The sequence below is a fragment of the Lynx rufus genome, unplaced genomic scaffold (genome assembly GCF_022079265.1).
Source record: "Lynx rufus isolate CCGP_SWC_20201006 ecotype Redwood Valley unplaced genomic scaffold, mLynRuf1.p SCAF_10, whole genome shotgun sequence".
Classification (NCBI taxonomy): domain Eukaryota; kingdom Metazoa; phylum Chordata; class Mammalia; order Carnivora; family Felidae; genus Lynx; species Lynx rufus.
In genome coordinates this window covers 28799088-28816770 of record NW_025814824.1, presented here as the reverse complement: position 1 = coordinate 28816770, position 17683 = coordinate 28799088, and the positions used below count along the sequence as shown (strand labels likewise).

Below are 17683 nucleotides of genomic sequence, written 5' to 3'. Positions count from 1 at the left end.
TACTCTGAGCTCCACTCGGGTTAAATCAGGGTGAACTTTTGCATTGTACCCGCAAGTCCCACAAAGCAAGCAATTTCTTAAAAAGTAATCCATTTTCGAAAGGATCACATCTTTGGCCTTTTAAAGTGAATACTACTTTTTATAAAAGGTAGCTAGCACACTCTTCCAGTTACATTTCAGTGGTGGGGTAAAGTGACAATCACCCACTTTATGCACACAGGCCTCTGTGGCTCAGATGTCGGGGGGTTGCAGGTGCATATTGGCTGTAATACAACAGAGGCAATGTTCCCACCGAGCAGAGCTATTCATGCATTGTGCCTTGCTTGAGGACTGTTTCCAGAGTAGACCCCAAAGGAGTCTACTCCATGCCCACATACATATATAATACAGTCCAGAAGCTGGTAGCATTTGCTCACTCTGTGTAGTGGTCTGAGGAGTGAGAACCCACAAGGTTGGAAACATTCCAACTCAGGCAACTTTGCGCACTGAATTCCATTGTTCTTTTTCAGCCAGGGAGTGTATGTTCTATTTAGTAATGACGCTTCTGTGGAGAAATAAGTGGGAGGGGGAAAAAATAAAAGCCTTTTCTTTGCAGTGGAAAAATGGAAAGGTAGTGCCGACTGGCCATCTCAGGCTCAAGGGCTGGAAGAGATTAGGGGCCTATGGAGAGAAGAAGATTACAAATGTAGGCAGAGGGATGATTGCTTCAGGAAGGCCTTTCAAAGGCCTGACAACTTCTCTTGAAGGATGGCCCCAGCAGTGTTCTGTGAAGGTAGGACTGTCAGTCTATGTGTGTGGAGAACAGTTCAAAGAAAACAAAACACTTAAGCCTAATCTTTCAGAGGGTGAGGAATCGTGGCGTAATGATGATAAAATGCTACTTCTGGGTCTGACAAGCCGCACAGCTGTTTGATGGCAAGAAGAAGATTCTGGCTAAGCCAAAAGCTGTGAGTTCACTCTGCTGTTGTTCCAACAGAAGAGAGAGAGAGAGAGCCTGGCCCCAACTTACTCATGTGATCCAGGAATCTGCCTGGTTACCTAGACTCTGTGGCTGCCTCAAAATGGGCCCACGGTGAAAGCTGAGCTTCAGGTAGACTCCATGACACTAGGATTCCCAGGGAGAGACCCTGAAGCAAATACATACACCTCAGAGAGGGTTCCAGAAAACACTCACCTAAGTCTGAACCCCAGACTCTGACAGCCATCCCGTGATGAGGCCGTTTTACTTCTCTCTCTGACGTGCTGGCTTTAAGTGACTTGGAGGCATCATAGATCCTCCTGCACCTGCGCCATGAAGAACGGAGCACACATACACCTTCTCACTACCTGCCCCACTCAGTATAAACTCGAATTGTCAAAACTAACCACTAGCCATAATCACGGCCAAGGGCTTTCAAGGTCTCAGAAGAATGTGACTGTAGGAATACCAGTTTCTATTTCAAGAAAGAAAAACAGAAGAACTAGAACATGTTAGACCCTTCTCTGTAAGACAGGATGGAAAAGAAGTCAGATAATTTTCTCAAGAAGAAAAATGGAGATCAAAAACGAAATGGAGGAATGAACACAAAGGAAGCCACAAAGGGGACACTTGTGAGCTAAGCCTCCTTGCGTGGGACCTCACCACTCACCCACATGTTGCTTGTTCATCACTATGGCAAGGGCTGGCGTGCCAGTAAACACAGGATTAAAGTCTTTCAGGAAAAAGAGAAGGATGGTTCGAGCTGCTTTCTATCATTCACACCCACCTACTTGAAAAAACACAGAAGCGTTATGCTGGAAAACACGGGAACGAAATGCCCCTTCAAGACATTTTTAAAACCAATCCACTCAGAAAGAAATTTGAGAATTTGAGAGTTTGGGAAATAAACAGCAACAACAAAGAAACAAAACCTACACACAGACCCCCCCAAATCCTCAGCACATCAGAGAGAGGGGAAGAGCTGGCAGCCTTGGTGAACAGAAAGGTGCCCTCATTTACGGCTCAAATCAGATTCCTGAATGGAAGAATCACTACAGTTGCATCCTGCATTGAAACCATGGGGTCACATCCCCTAAAATTTAAAGGGCTATTTAAAAATATGGCGGTTTCGGTTTGGGGGGAGGAGGTGAAAAAATTCAAGTAGAAGCCAACAAAGAACAAGCAAAGAAAAATTCCCAAAGCTGTGAAACCTTGCTACTTAAGATAATGACAGAAATTTATGACTGCTTCCTTCCCCGGCAAAAAGGAGCACAATTAGAAGGCTGAAAACAACAGGCCCTTTGTACCAGCATGTTATGTTTTGCTTATTCTATTACACACTGGCTGGGAGATAAGAATAAACAGGACAACACCCTGTCTAACCCCAGGAGGAGGGGGCGGAGGGAAAGCTGGTGACGTTCATTCTTGGGCATGTATGTGCACACCATTCATTCCCAAATTGAGGTACTTGAGAAAATTGTGCCTGCAATAGTCAGGAACTAGTATAAGCACCCAGAAGCCTTTTATTGCACAATCACATCTTTTAGGATAAGCCATGTATAATAGGGAGCTTTATAGTTTTTCTCCGCTGTGAAGTGCACTGAAGATATTTAAGTAATTAGTGATTATTTCTCTATGCTCTTTATCGATCCTATTTTTGTTCAGTCTTTGAAAAACTTAAAAATTAGGATGAGTAGGGGCACCTGAGTGGCTCAGTTGGTTAAGTGTCCTACTCTTGGTTTCGGCTTGGGTCATGATCTCATGGGTTCGTGGGATTGAGCCCTGTGTCAGGCTCTGTGCCAAGTGTGGAGCTTGCTTGGGATTTCCTCTCCCTCCCTCTCTCTCTGCCTCTCCCCCTCAAAGTAAGTAAGTAAGTAAATAAATAAATAAATAAATAAATAAATAAAATTAGGATGAGAGCATATAAACACAGCCTCCTTCCCTGGATCCAATGTGTCAAAAAAGCTTGGAAGGAATCAATCAGCCACTGGGAAAGGCCATGTGGTGGCCTGAGACTGTGTTCTCTCTTCTCCACAAGAGGAGAGTTGCCAGTCCTTGTTCCAGGTGTTCTGATGCCCCGCGATGGAGAATTCTGCTCAAGGACAGCAAATGCTAAGCCAAGTCAGGTTCTAACTAGCCAATCACAAGATGGTATGGCACTGTTGGTCCTCACAAAACGGAGAAAAGATCTGACTTCTCTTGCAGCTCTCTCCCCATAACGCCTCACTGCCTGGAACCATCAATCCCCACTCAATCTCTGCCATTTCTTGGTCGCTCTTCCTAGTGCTCCTCATGAGGGTGTGCAGGTGGCTCGGTGACCCAAGCACTGAGGGACCATGGAATCTCCTGGCACCCAAAATGAGTTTATGGAAGGAGCTAAGAGAAGCCATTCTAAAAGCTCACTGCTCTCTTTCTGCCCCTCCAGCCCATTTCAGTGGTTCTCATCTCGGGGCCTTTGGACCTGCACTACCTCAGCCTGGTGGTTGCTTTTCCACCAGACCGTCACAGGCTGGCTCCTTTCTGTTCTTCTGTCTCATAGCAAACATCACTCTTTAAAGAAGTCTTTGCCTCCCCACCCTAACGATCACCCTGTCACTTACTTGGTTTTCATTCTTCATAGCACACATCTTAGTTTCTTGTTTTTAAGTATACGATTTTCTCCCCTGACCAGCATGTAAGTTCTGCAATGACAGAGATCTCATCAATCTTGTTCACCCCCATAGACTCAGCATCTTAAATCCTACCTGGCACACAGTATGTGCTTAATAGAAATTTACTGAAAGGATGACTAGATAAATAAATAGGCAAACAATGGTCAGACAAACAAGACAATCTGCTATGAAACCAGTGGAAAAACAAGTCAAAGCAGAATTGTCACCTAATGTCAACCACAATGCCACTGTATTTTTTTTTCAATTTTCCAAGCCGAACCAGGGGTGAAGCTACATGCAAACAGTAGATCTGAGAAGGAGACTCACAGAAAACACAGCTTTTTTTTTTTTTCCAGTGCTCTAAACACAAAACCGCTCTGAAATGATGGCAGAAGATTCTTGAAATTCAAATAGAGGAGGAAAAAAAAGAATGTATTTGGATGTCAGCAAGGTAGTTCTGCCAACCTAATTATGCCCCGTGACATGTAATTGTGAACCGCTGAAAGACAAATGGCAAAGCAAAGCATTTATTATAAACACACACAGAGGTAAGACTGAGGTGTTAATTTTTAAGCAACTGTCATCAATCTGGTTCCACGATATTATTCCATTAACATTATTATTATTATAACAAAGAATGTAAGCGCGATGATGAGTTCCTTTCATGTATTTCTCAATACCTGGGAAACGAGGCTTACTCGTCAATCTCTAGCTGAGACACCTGAGAAAAACATGAGGACACAATGAAAATGGCAGAACACTAATTATACCCACACAAAGAGAGTGGATCTATACATTGGAGATTCACTTAAAATGCATTCACGTCTTTGGCTAGACACCCTATTACTCAATCCAAGAAAGGTATACTCCTTAGATGGCAGATTCAACCTCTATGGAAGGCACAAGCAAAATGAAACAAACAGAAAGTGTACACGCACCAAGTGAGAAAATTAAGGGAATGGGACTAGTCAGTAGTGTCTCAGGGGCAAACCGGTGATTCTTCTCAGTATCAGAAGAGAATGAAAGCATCTCTCCCCGGAACAGTGACTGAGAAAAGGAGGTTGATAAGTAATGGCTCCTCTTATATTAAAGGTGACCCAAAAAATGAGGTGCAGTTTTTTCTTTTTAATTTTTGTTTTAATGTTTATTTATTTTTGAGAGAGACGGAGACAGAATGCGGGTGGGTTAGGGTCAGAGAGAGAGGGAGGCACAGAATCCGAAGCAGGCTCCAGGCTCTGGGCTGTCAGCACAGACCCTGACGTGGGGCTCGAACCCACAGGCCATGAGATCATGACCTGAGCTGAAGTTGGACGCTCAACTGACTGAGCCACCCAGGTGCCCCTCTGAGGTGCGGTTTTGATAGATGTTCTAGTTACTGCTATGTTTGAAAAGCCCGCCAAATTCTAAAACACTGTGTACGTGTCGTTTGCCTTCTTATAAATTGATTTGTCATTATTATATATTCAAAGTATCATACTATACAAGTGTGTTTCTCCCTACTTTACTGAAATATCAGAATCAGGCTCTAAACAGACTCAGAGAGGAGAGTTTTAAGATTTTTCCATACAAACTACGATATGTAATATTTGAAATACAGTAGAATCTTTATGGATATCATCCAAAATTTTTGAAAACTCTTGAAAATGGTTACCAACAATTTACCCATTTTAGTTCATGTGGGAATGTTTATTCCATTCACCAAAAAAGAATACTACAATGGTAAAAAATGGTATTCATTATGATTAAGACCTAATCACTCGAGAAGTCCAGAGGTATGGAATTTATGATCTTGCTTACATGTTTATAAATGTGGACTCAGCAAAGAACCATTTAATCTACCAAGAAATCCTTTGATCTCTAGTGCATTGCAATTAACAGGACAATGGCAAGTTTCAGTGCAGAGGTCTTTTTGGATGGCTCCTACTACACTTGGGATTTCTCTGTTCCTGTTTAGGGTACAGGGTTGACCTACAAGACTGTCATTTTTTGTTCCAGCTTTGCTTTTACAGAGCCCCAAGCAAAGCCCTGACCATAAATAAGGCAGCAGGGCCCCCGGAGCCAGCTGAGTCATAAACCCCACTCACTCGCATGTGGCTCAAGGTGTTGGGATCCCGCGAGAGTCAAGCCAAGCAAGTGGAATCAATTTAGGCCACAGTTAGGAAAAACAGAGTGCTCCCCCCACCCCTGGCTGGCAGTGGAAGATACACAATCCCCCCTCCACAGCTCAAATATGGGGAACCGTAACTAAGCCCAGGAAAACATCTAGACCAGGGCAGACTACTTCCACAGTCTAAAAGGGAAGAAAAAAATGGGGGGAAAATGATATTTGACAACCAACCACAAAATTTTAAATGTACGGGTCTCCTGTTTTTAAAGCATAAAAACGGTCTTGTTGCTGCTGAGTTATAACCATCACATTTTCTGACATTTGTGCCCAGTACCATTTGGCCTTAGGGTTCTTAGGCTTATTACTTTCAAAATACAGAGCAAAGCATGTTTAAGTCACTTTAAATATCTCAAAGAGCAGCAGACCCACTGCCTACCTGCTTGGGCACGCAAACTCGAAAAGAGAGGCTTTCCAGAATGGCCTGCAGGTCAACAAATTCTGGTTTTGGCAGACTGCTGTCAGGAAGGAGCTACAGAAAATGAGGTCCTCTGTACGAAAAATACTCTGCCTTCGGTTCCCTCACGTCAGAACTTGGAACTGTTAGCAAACATGCCCTGAAAAGCTACAACTCTCATAAAGTGCTAAAAACTCCCAAATAAATAGAGCCCCTCAAAACTAGGTACAAATGAGAAACATTTAATGAACAACCCTTTCTTCGCCAATAATTCTGCTTAAATTAAGTCCAGCAGACTCTTCAAAGGGACCAAAGAATCCCCCTTGTTAAGACAAATTCTATATATAGACATCCAAAACAATATTGATGCACATAACCAAATATATATAATTATCCTAGTTTCTACATTCTCATTATCTTCATAAATACAGGATAAAAATCAGCCAAAATGACTTTCTCAGACCTCCTCAAGGATTAAGACTAGCCAGCCAGCTTTAAAAAGTATACGTATGTAGTAAAGATCAAAAGCAAATGTTCTGGTCAGTTCTTTTCTACTCATGGGTCTTACTAAGAATGTATGCAGTTTTCAGGGAAAACACCACAAATGACAGCTGTTCAAAAGCATGGAAATTAATTGGCAGCAGGAATTTCCTTGACTAATAGGGAAAAACTTAAAGTCACATGTTTTGATGAGCTTATTTTTCCTATCTTCAGTCAAGCATATTCACTGTTAATGATTAAGATTTTCACATAGAAATATAACCAAGTGAAATCCTGAGTATGTAACAAGTAAAATGCTGAGTGGAACACAGGTACCTATTATTGAAGGAACAATAGCATTAACGAATGGGTTTTAGGTGTCAATAATATATAGGGAAAGGTTCACCTTGCAGGCCTGGATTATCCACGAGAACTAAAGTGAGAAAACAGTAAGAATAATGCATTTATTACATTAAAAAATATTAGCGAGACAAGTGACCCCCCCCCCCACTGCCCCACCCCCTGGTAAGCCATCTGCTTTGAGCTGTTTTTCCAGCAGTGGTGATGGATTTACACTGATCCATCCACAGTCTCTCTGACACAGGGGCTCTCAAGTCGTTGCCCTTATGACCAATGGCGAGAATGGATGAGACAGCTGGTCAGGATTAGGCGAGCAGCCTGTGGCCCAGGAACTAAGTCATGTTCCTCTGCCCAGAGTTGTGACCTTGGGCCCATTAGCATTATGCTCTCACCACAAGCTAACCAGTCACTCATCAGCCACGATCCAACATACATCACTCTGGAGGCACAATGTGTTTTCAATCCAAACAACAATGTGAGCTTGTTATTTTCAGAGCAGCTGATTGAGCCCACGACACCCAAAGGCTCCCGCATGGTGGAGGCTACACACAAACTGTCCCTCGAGGCAGCAATGAGATGTCCAAGCATGAGCAACTGTGGCCCTTCCATCCTAATGGAGCCCTGACAGAGCCCAGGGAAAGCAAGAAATAGTCAAAGGATGTCCAAAGCATGTTATCCAAGTGCCACAATAGAACAACGTACCTGGCCATCCCCAGACTCGGAAAATTGCCGGGGACGATGAGTATGTCCAGCCTGGAGAACGGGTGTGTTCCCAGGACACGGTGTGCTGCTGAGAGGCAAGGAGGGACCAGTTGCAGAAGGGTCTCTTGGCAGGCACCCTTGAGGCACAGTGGGGCAAAGACCCGATGAGGAATAATTTCCTGGGTGGTGGCAGAAGGATTCTGGAAGCGGCAGGGGTATTCCATGTGACCACAAATGCCAACATACCTGGGAACAACACGAAATAAATAGATGCACTTTATGGTAAATCAGGTTTATTCTTGCCATGGAGGTGGGGAACTCTCACAGACATGCACAACTTCTAAGAGACGGCAGTTCAGATGGGCTCACAATCAAGACAGTTCAATGGAATTCTTGGCTTGTCTGTTTCTCTGCGGCAGTGAAAAACTATAGGTCAAAATACTTATTGATGTGCTGAATTGACCAAGTAGCTTCAATCTAAACTAAGTGAAAGTAGATTTTCCTACTTATTTTAGAGTAAACAAGGAAAACCTCCCAAGCCTCAAAACAACAAAACAACCCCCTCCCGAAAATAAAAAGCAAAATTTCTGCCCCTCAGAAATGTGCTTTTCAAGTATCACCATGGAAAAAAAGATCTCCAAATCAGAAACAGTTCATAACTTAGAAAGGCAAGGATGGTGCAAAGCCAAATTAAGGATCCCATTCTAGAATTTCCTAGAATAAAAAATGAACCAAATGACAGGACAGGTTTCGACTTTCCAAAAGAACCCAGTCCATTTTACTAAAAAAGTAATCCAGATGCTCATGTTAAAAGCCATCAGAAGTTGTGCTCTTATGGAATACAGAGACACTTTTTTATTTTCCCCAATCCACTTTTGATACAAATTGAACAGAATCAACCTTTTAAGGAAACAGATCAGAGCTTAGCCTGTACCATCTGATCGCTGCCAGTTATTCTGTCAAAGGTGGAGCTGAAAAAGAATTCTTAGAACTTGACTCACAGGCCTCGAGAGAACTCATCTACCCAAAGAAACCCACATCAAAGGGAACTCTATTTTTTTGCCTGTTAGCACGTCCTTTATTCAAACACAATGGAAAACCCCTCTAATTTTAATTTACAAATTATAATTTTACCTATGGGTGCTTGTTGGATTCACAGTGAATAATGAAAAACCTTAAAATGCTGGCATGTCCCAATAGGGGCAGGCCACAACAATAATTCCTCTCCAAGTTTCTGAAGTGGCTTTCACTTATCCAAGGCCAGCACTGCCCAAGGAGATCCACACAGCTATGGAGATGAGCCTTGCCCTCCCACAGCCTGGTGCATAGAACACAGCTTCCAGCACCAGTGACATTTCACCGCTGTTGAGGGTAAGAAAAATGGGTGGAGACCCGTAAACACTTCTGCCAGGATAAGGCAACAGGGAGAATATAATTATTGACATTGAATGCTAGCCAAAGCCCCTGGGTTGATAACCTTGCTTTATGGAGAAAGTGACTAAAGGTGCCTGTTGGTAAACATTTACCTGAAAAGTCTTCAAATGTCCCCTAATGACAAGTACTGTACTGGTGTATACATTCAAAGGTCTCTTTAAGTAAAGAAGTCTATTTATTAAGGGGTGCCTGGGTGGCTCAGTTGGTTGAGTGTCTGACTCTTGATTTCAGTTCAAATCATGATCCCAGGGTAGTAGGATCAAGTCCCACACCAGGCTCCACGCTGAGCATGGAGCCTGCTTAAGATTCTTTCTCTTTCTCCAACCCCCTTCCCCTGCTCACGTGCTCTCTGTCTCTCTAAATAAATAAATGAATAAAATAAAAAAGAAAGCCATTTATTGAGTTAACCACCTAAGATATTTACATAGGGATATAACGGGCTATAATAATTAAACCTTGCACTTCCTGAAAAACTTTCAGAGCACATTAAATAATAGAGAAACTGGAGGTGCGGAGGCATCTTCAGTACAAAGGTGGGGCATAATAAGTTTAAATTCTATGTGTCAAAGCACAATTTCGCAACGAGGCATTCCACTGGCCTATCTAGACACATACCATGGGGCCAGACTATTTCCTGCAGCCAAGAAAGATCAGAAAATAATTTCAGGTATCAAAAAAGGTCAACTTGAAGAGAAAAGGTGAGTTAAATTCTCTCTGGACATGAACGGCACTAGCCAGGGGGAATGAAGGTTATTCCAGTTGTGTGTATTAGCACCATTTTTTAATAATCAAAGCCTGGGAGAAAATGCAGGACTTTAAGGTAATCAACCTATAGATAAATGAGACTATTAAGGCTCTCCCAATAAAAATGTACGTGGCGTCAGGGAAGGCCACACGTAAGTTCCAACGTCGGGATCAGGAAAGCTGGGCTTCAGTGGCTGTTCTCACATGGGCTAACTGTGATGTGAGGCAAGCAACTCAGTGCCCAGGGCCCCTTTCTCATCTCTAATGTGGTCTCATGAAAATGGCTGCAGGGGGAGGGGAGGAACTGACCGGAAAGGAGGTGAGGGAACTACTGGATGCTGGAACGTCCTCTATTAGTTTAGGGTGTAAACAATTGGCAAAAACTCAGACTTAAAATCTGTGCACTTTGTTTTATGTTAATTATACTTTCGTTAAAAACAAACAAAAAAAATGGCGTCCAAGGTTTCTTCTGGTACTGTGATTCTCTGACAACTCTCCACATGAGGCCCTCGCCCCTCTTCATATTGTACGTTTATGAAGTCATGAATAGTCCTCTATGAAAGCAGTATGAACTCAAAGATGCTTCTTCTCACACTCACCTTCGACCATTCATTTCTATAGCTGTGCCGGCTCCAACCCACTCTTAGTATCATCAGCAAGTCAAGCATTTGTAAATAGCTATTCCCTGTGCCCAGGCTCATAATCAGGGTAAACATTTTAATAGTTAAAGATTAATAATAATGCTTGATTGTTATTTATAAATAATCCATACTGATGAGAATTAAGAATAGTAAACAATAACTCCTACCACAACTGCTATTGAACATTCACTGTGTGCCAAGAACTGTTCTGAACACTTCATGTGCATTATCCCAATTAATCCACACAGCATTCCTGAGGAATAAGAACTGTTCTTTTCATCACATCGTGAGTCATCACAAGCTCCTCCCTCCCGACCTTCCTTCCCCACATACTCCGTTAATCTTCTTGAGTAAATTTGGATCCTAGATTTTTCTAGAAGCTGAGCTCAGCTGCTCTGTGGTTCTCTGGTTTCCTGCTCCTCCTTGTCAATATTACCCATTAATATTGCCAAGAGTGGGAAGAACTGGTGAAATAAATGTTAGGTTGGTAAATGATGGGAACCAGACCACTGGGTCCCTCTCCTGCGATTCCTGGGCTGAAATCATTTCACATGAGGTCTTTCCAAGGAAGAAGAGTGACCAGGTTTTATTCAGAATCACAAGATTGGACACTGCCTACAGAGGTTCTCCTCTGGTCCTCCTCTTGTTTCCAGAATGAGATGTATGGAAACTAGCTGACAAAGACATTTCCCTGTCATAGGCTCAAAAGGAATCACCAACATTTCCCTTAGGGATGCAGGTCCTTTTTTGACAGTTCAACTCAATCATTTAGTAATGATTTCCTGCATTCTTGCTCTACTCGAGGCACCCCAAAGGTGTGCCACGTATACACATAGGAATAAATTTCTGACCCTACCTTTGAAGAGTTTACAGTTTTAATGGAAGAAAAAATTTAAAATTCTGGTACATACAATGACACTCTAAGATGTTTGGACAATTTATTATTTTTTTTTTTTTATTTATTTTTGGGACAGAGAGAGACAGAGCATGAACGGGGGAGGGGCAGAGAGAGAGGGAGACACAGAATCCGAAACAGGCTCCAGGCTCCGAGCCGTCAGCACAGAGCCCGACGCGGGGCTCGAACTCACGGACCGCGAGATCGTGACCTGGCTGAAGTCGGACGCTTAATCGACTGCGCCACCCAGGCGCCCCGTGTTTGGACAATTTATTAACATATTTTAGCAAGCAGAGTAGATGCTTGCATACTGTAAAAATCACAAGTGTTCAAAATGCCACCACCAGCCACCAGTGAGCTGTTGGCAATGATGACAATACATACGCAGTGATGCAGTCGTATCTGAAAGCTGGATGCATTTCCTAGGGGAATTCTCATATAATGCAAAGCAAAATTCAGGATGTACAATAAAAGCCAGAAAGCTGAAATATACCAGGGAGCTAGAGCTGGAGAAATCAAACCAAGCCAGGAAGATTTGGAAAAGCTTCTCTACAGCAAAGCGTGTACTGGAAATTGGCATTTTCCCCTATGATTTATATATCATTCGTTCTTTCCTAGCCTTCCAAAGACACAGAAATAGGGCCTCACCCTGCAAGGTTCACAAGGCAACTTTCCACGGACTCCACAACTCTAAAGAAAACTGCTTCCCTCCCGCCCCCCGCCCAAGCTTTCCCTTCTTTAGGATGAGCAACCTCAATGCCTTTTCTTTGTGGTGCCTATTTTCCACGCTTTTAATCATTTTTCCTGAGTTCCTCTGGACTTTATCCAAGTTTCCGTGTCATGCTTAAACTGTATGGGCCCAAAGCGAAGACAGTGCTTTAACAAAGGCCTCCAGAGGTTAAACATAATAAAAAGATTCCTCTGTGGCCAGAGAAGGTTATATTGCAGCCGAAGAAAATTAATAAAACTTTCAATGGTTTACCTAAGTGCCTTCTAATTAACGTATTTATGAAAATGCTCACCCAGAGTGGGCTGGAGCACGTGTGGAATTGAGCTGGAAGAGGGAATGTTCTTCCTATAATTTAGCCCACATGAACAGTGATCAAAAGTTCAGTGACCAATACTTTGGCCAAATTTCTGGGACCCAGATGAACACTTTAGGTAAATGAAAGCCTGTGGTATATAAGGCCCCTATAAAAGTTACATTTACGTGCATTGAACTGGTGGTCTTGGGAAGGTTTGAAGTAGAAGAGGGGGGTGGGGAAAGCAAGGGGACCAGATGTGAACATAACCGAAAACACTGTTGCAGTTGGCACTTCAGAGTACCTTTGTTGGCAAACGTAGCATGGAGCCAGAGATTTAATGGATAAAAACACAAAGCTACCCTCTGATGACTAAAGACAGCACACATGAAGCACGCAGCCAGGGAAGGATTAAGCAAATGCAAGCTATTATTTTATCAGCAGTACATTTTTGATAGACAAGCACAGTGATAAATGAAGGGAAAACTTAGTCATAGCATGTCAGACATGGAAGGGAGTGTGGGAAGGACTCCGTTCCTCAGGCCTCTCCACACAAGGACATGCTCCCCTGGAGTGGCACCTCTGACCTCTCTCCAGCTGCTCTGATTGGCTTGGCCACTCTGGGCTGCCTCTTTTCCTATCTGCTTGCCCACAGACGGGGTACTTTTTGGCCAAGTGGCAGGCTGCATGTATCTGTGTTGTGGAGGCCGGAAGCAGTCCAGGTAGGCAGGTAACTGGACGGGTAAGTTTGTCTAGTTTGGAAATGGAGTATTAGAAAGCCCACTGTGACTGTATACCTGAGTATTCCCAAGTCCAGCTTCTGTCAGTAACAAAACCTTTACTGTGCTCTCCTTCTATGGTGTCTCAGCTGGCTATAAACTCTAAAGGACAACATCCCCTTCCCCTGAACCCCAACGGGAATTTCAGATGCCATCTCTTCCCAGAATGCCCAATGGAAATGGCCATGGCTTCCTCCTTCACAATTATGGGCGCAAAGTGAAAAGCCATCTCCGTTGCTACGGGCAGTAGACAGAGCACATAAGAAGTGGTCCTGCCCGCTCCCCAACCTCGTATCCCTGGGAATATGGCTAGAAGGAAAAAATAACAAATGTCTTTCTTTGCCTTGCACTACAGCGCACGGTTTTCAACTGCAAGCCTCCTCTAACAGTCAAGCAGCCCTGAGGCTGTAGGTGAAGAGCACAGTGCTTCTTCATCATGAAGAATTTGACAACCCCAAGCAAAGTCTTTATTCTACAGAGCAGCACAGTACAGCTTTGCCCCAGGAAACCTACCCAACCAGTAGGGACAGCACCCTCATGCTCAAAGGCAGAATTCTCAATTTCTGTCTTCCGTTCCAAGGCGACTCATTCCAATCAATAAGAGTGACTCAGACATGGCAGTGACTTTCCAGGTGGGAAGGTGGATCAGACTCCAAGTAAGCCATGGACATTATACACAGTTTTTAAAACTCCCCAGGAAAGATTCTGAATCACTTCTATAGGGGATCAAGCCCAGATGGGAATCCAGGTGTTGTAACTCAGTAGAGATATGAACACAGACACATTGCTGTCTAAAACCTCAATACCTTTATCTATAAAATGGAGATAATAAAGCCTATCTATCTTATAGGCTTATCCTCAGGACTAATCAAGATGACATTTAAGTCAAGACTTTTCCTGATTTCAAGCATCCAATGACTTCTCTATCATTTTGGGATAGGCTAGGGTATGTTGCAATAACAAACATCCTCAGTGTTTCAGTAGCTTAACAACAGAAAAAAGTTTATTTCTTGCTCCTAACAAGTCCACTGAGGATCGCACTAACTCTCTAGAGCACCTGTCCTCCCTATGCAGAAATTTTGCCACCCAAAACAGAGTAGGCCACATTGGCCTACTCTGAGCTCAGTGGCAGGAAAGGGTCTCACGTGCAAGTAAGTATTCCCACGTGAAAGTAATATGTGTCACTTCTATCCACAACTCTCCTCTTCCCAAGAGTGCATAAGTAAAATCCAATAAGCAATCTAGGATACTGTGTATAGCTCAGGGAAGACTAGTCCAAAATAGGCAAGTTACTAAGCAGGAAGTGGAAATCCCTTCCATTCCTCCAAAAAGCAAAATGTAAGCGGTAAGACATGCCTGTCATAGGAGAGGGCTCAATGGCTTTATGTCCTAACAGTACCAACCATCACTGCAACCACTGTAGTAAGAGTGAAAACAACATGGCAAAACACAACCAACACAAGGGAATTTGCACTAAAAGCGTATCTTGGTTGGTTTACTCTGGGCTTTCTCTACCAGAAGGTACTGGACATAGTGACTGTGTATAAACAGGAAAAGTGGTTAAACTAAGCTGGGTGTACAAGTCCCAGGAATGAAGCATGATGCAATAATGCACAATTTGGACACTTCGTACCTCCTATGTCCATTCCCTTCCTCCCTTTTGGTTCTCAAAGCTAGAAACAGTTGGAGGTCTGGGGAAGCTGCAAGTGAATATCCAATGGCCCATGCTGATTTTTAAACACTTTAAACTGATTTTCTCTGGTCCACTTTGAAAAAGAAGGAATCACTACTCAAGTTAATGGAGTCCTAACCCAGGAGGTTACTTGTAACCATGACCTTGTGACAAGCTACCTTGTGTCCTGTGCTCCAAAGCAGACTGACAAGCCCCACTGACGGAGGGCCACCTCTGCAAATGCACTGCTAACAGCAGTCCTTGGAACGAAAACAGTAGAGTGGCCTACAAAGTAATCCAGCAGACAAGCAACTCTTCTTTATTGTGTTTTTGACCAAATTGGCATTGAAAACCAAAATTAGGGGCGCCTGGGTGGCGCAGTCGGTTAAGCGTCCGACTTCAGCCAGGTCACGATCTCGCGGTCCGTGAGTTCGAGCCCCGCGTCAGGCTCTGGGCTGATGGCTCAGAGCCTGGAGCCTGTTTCCGATTCTGTGTCTCCCTCTCTCTCTGCCCCTCCCCCGTTCATGCTCTGTCTCTCTCTGTCCCACAAATAAAATAAACGTTGAAAAAAAAAAATTTAAAAAAAAAAAAATGAAAACCAAAATTAAAAAGTGTAGAAGGAGGGAAGGCATTGAATCTGAGGATTCTGTTGACTTAACCAAACACATAAAAATATTTCACCTGACTTCACAGCGGATTTCATATATACTTCTTTTCTTTTCTTTCTTTCTGCATAAACAATATGCCCACATTTCTGCCTCTCAACTCCCTTTCCCTCCCAGTAGGGTTTTCCTGCTTTGATTAATCATATTTTGGTTTAGTTTCTCAGCAGGGATGACTCACATTCCCAGTGCTTGGAATAAATGCATCATACTGCTCCCTTAAGTGTTTGTTTTTCAGCAAGTTCCCAAATACCAACCTGAAGTCGGCCTCAGAAGGTGACAGAGATCTCTCTGCTGCCAGATCATTGGATGAGCAGGTCTCTGGCTTCATTTCTGTCCAGGATCCCACTGCGATTGTGAAGGTGGAGGCCGGCATCGGCATGGTTACATAGTAATGCCAGCTTGAGCACCCTATAAACAGAAGGAGAAAAACCATAATGAGGCCAATGAATGGTTCTGGACGTCACTCTGTACCTTTTCGCTTTAGGCACTTAAAGAATTTGTGTGATAAGATGGCATGAGCTACTCCTGGAGATGGGTCATATCTACTGAAGGGGCATCACTGCAGTTCTCAGGCAGAGCCTAGAGGGATGACAGTTTCAGGGCAGCTAAGGAAGTTTGTATCTCCTTGAAGACCAGGGATCAGTTTGAAGCACTTCAAGTGAGGCTATAAATAAAGGGTAGTACTTGAGATGGTCACGTAAGGGCTACAAACACATAAAGGGCACAGGCTGTATGCTGCTATAGAGACAAGAACATCTTTTGTTCATACATATTGCCTAGAGCAGTGTTTGGCATAAAAAAAGATGCTCTGCTGAATACACAGATGAAGAAATGAACACATGAATGATCACTACTGTGTTGCTAACCTATTTTGTCTAAATTCAATTTAAGTCCATCTAAAATGGATATGGTACAGAATGGAGAGACCAGGGAAGGAAGATACCTGGGTTTTAGTCCCAACTCTGAAACTAATTAGCTGTGGAAGCTTAGGTTTATCCCTTATCCTTTTTATCTGTTCAGGTATTGGGCTGCTCCCCCATTCCTTAAGGAGCAGATGAAAACCAGGCCTAGAGAGTTTCAGGGGAGCCAAGGACTCCCAGCTAGTTTGTAACAGGCCTGGAATTTCAGCTGAGGCTCCCCACCCCAGCCAAGGGTGTGTGTTCCACTTAGGCCAAAACATAGTGAAGGTGTTTACAAAAAAAACAAATGACTGATAGCTTATAACACTATACTTCTTACTTCTACGATGGGAAAATGCTTTCACTGTTTCTGATATCTGAATGCACCCTACAACCTGATCTAATACAGTATTTTTTTTTTTCCTGAGCATCTGCTATAAATTGATGATGTGCTTAAGGAGAATTCATATCACCTCTTGTTGTGGAACACACTTCTCCTTTCCTCATGTTCCATGTAGGGAATTTCCATTACTCAAATAGCCCTAGCCTCTCTTTCAGCCCCATACTAATTCTTTTGCAGGAGCTATTCTTGTCATTCTTTTTTTTAAGTAAATATATATTTTTTTTAACGTTTATTTATTTTTGAGACAGAGAGAGACAGAGCATGAACAGGGGAGGGGCAGAGAGAGAGGGAGACACAGAATCTGAAACGGGCTCCAGGCTCTGAGCTGTCAGCACAGAGCCCGACGCGGGGCTCAAACTCATAGACCGTGAGATCATGACCTGAGCCAAAGTCGGACACTTAACCAACTGAGCCACCCAGGCGCCCCTTTGTCATTCTTGTTAAAAGTTTTAGAGGGCCATACACTTATGGAGTGGCCTGTGATTGTCCAATATGATCAGTGAGTGGATAAGATGTCAAATTCAGAGTCAAACAGTAACATGCCCACATTGGCCAGCAGACCTAACATGACATTTTTCAAAGTGTTTTACTTGTAAAAATCAATAATAAAGGTTAGATTTCGATCTCCCTATGCTTGTCTTCTCTGTCTCTCAACTCATTTGAAACTCCAAAAGCTAGAGGGGTCATTATTTATTATCCCCTGAAACTACCAACTTAGATCCAAAGAAACAAAATTTTAGGGGCACCTGGTTGACTCAGTCAGTGGAGCACAGAACTCTTGATCTTGGGGTTGTAAGTTCAAGCCCCATGTTGGGTG

At 43.2% G+C, this 17683-nt stretch overlaps 1 protein-coding gene across 1 annotated transcript in view; it reads right to left on the bottom strand.

The window, feature by feature from the left end:
• AOPEP (aminopeptidase O (putative)) overlaps positions 1–17683 on the bottom strand; it is a 344306-nt gene that overhangs the window by 256217 nt on the left and 70406 nt on the right. Inside the window, exons 4-5 of the mRNA XM_047103061.1 lie at positions 15819–15972; positions 7713–7958 (exon numbers count right to left, since the gene is read on the bottom strand). Of these exons, the coding sequence (XP_046959017.1) occupies positions 7713–7958; positions 15819–15972 (400 nt within the window). The remainder of the gene's footprint in view (positions 1–7712; positions 7959–15818; positions 15973–17683) is intronic.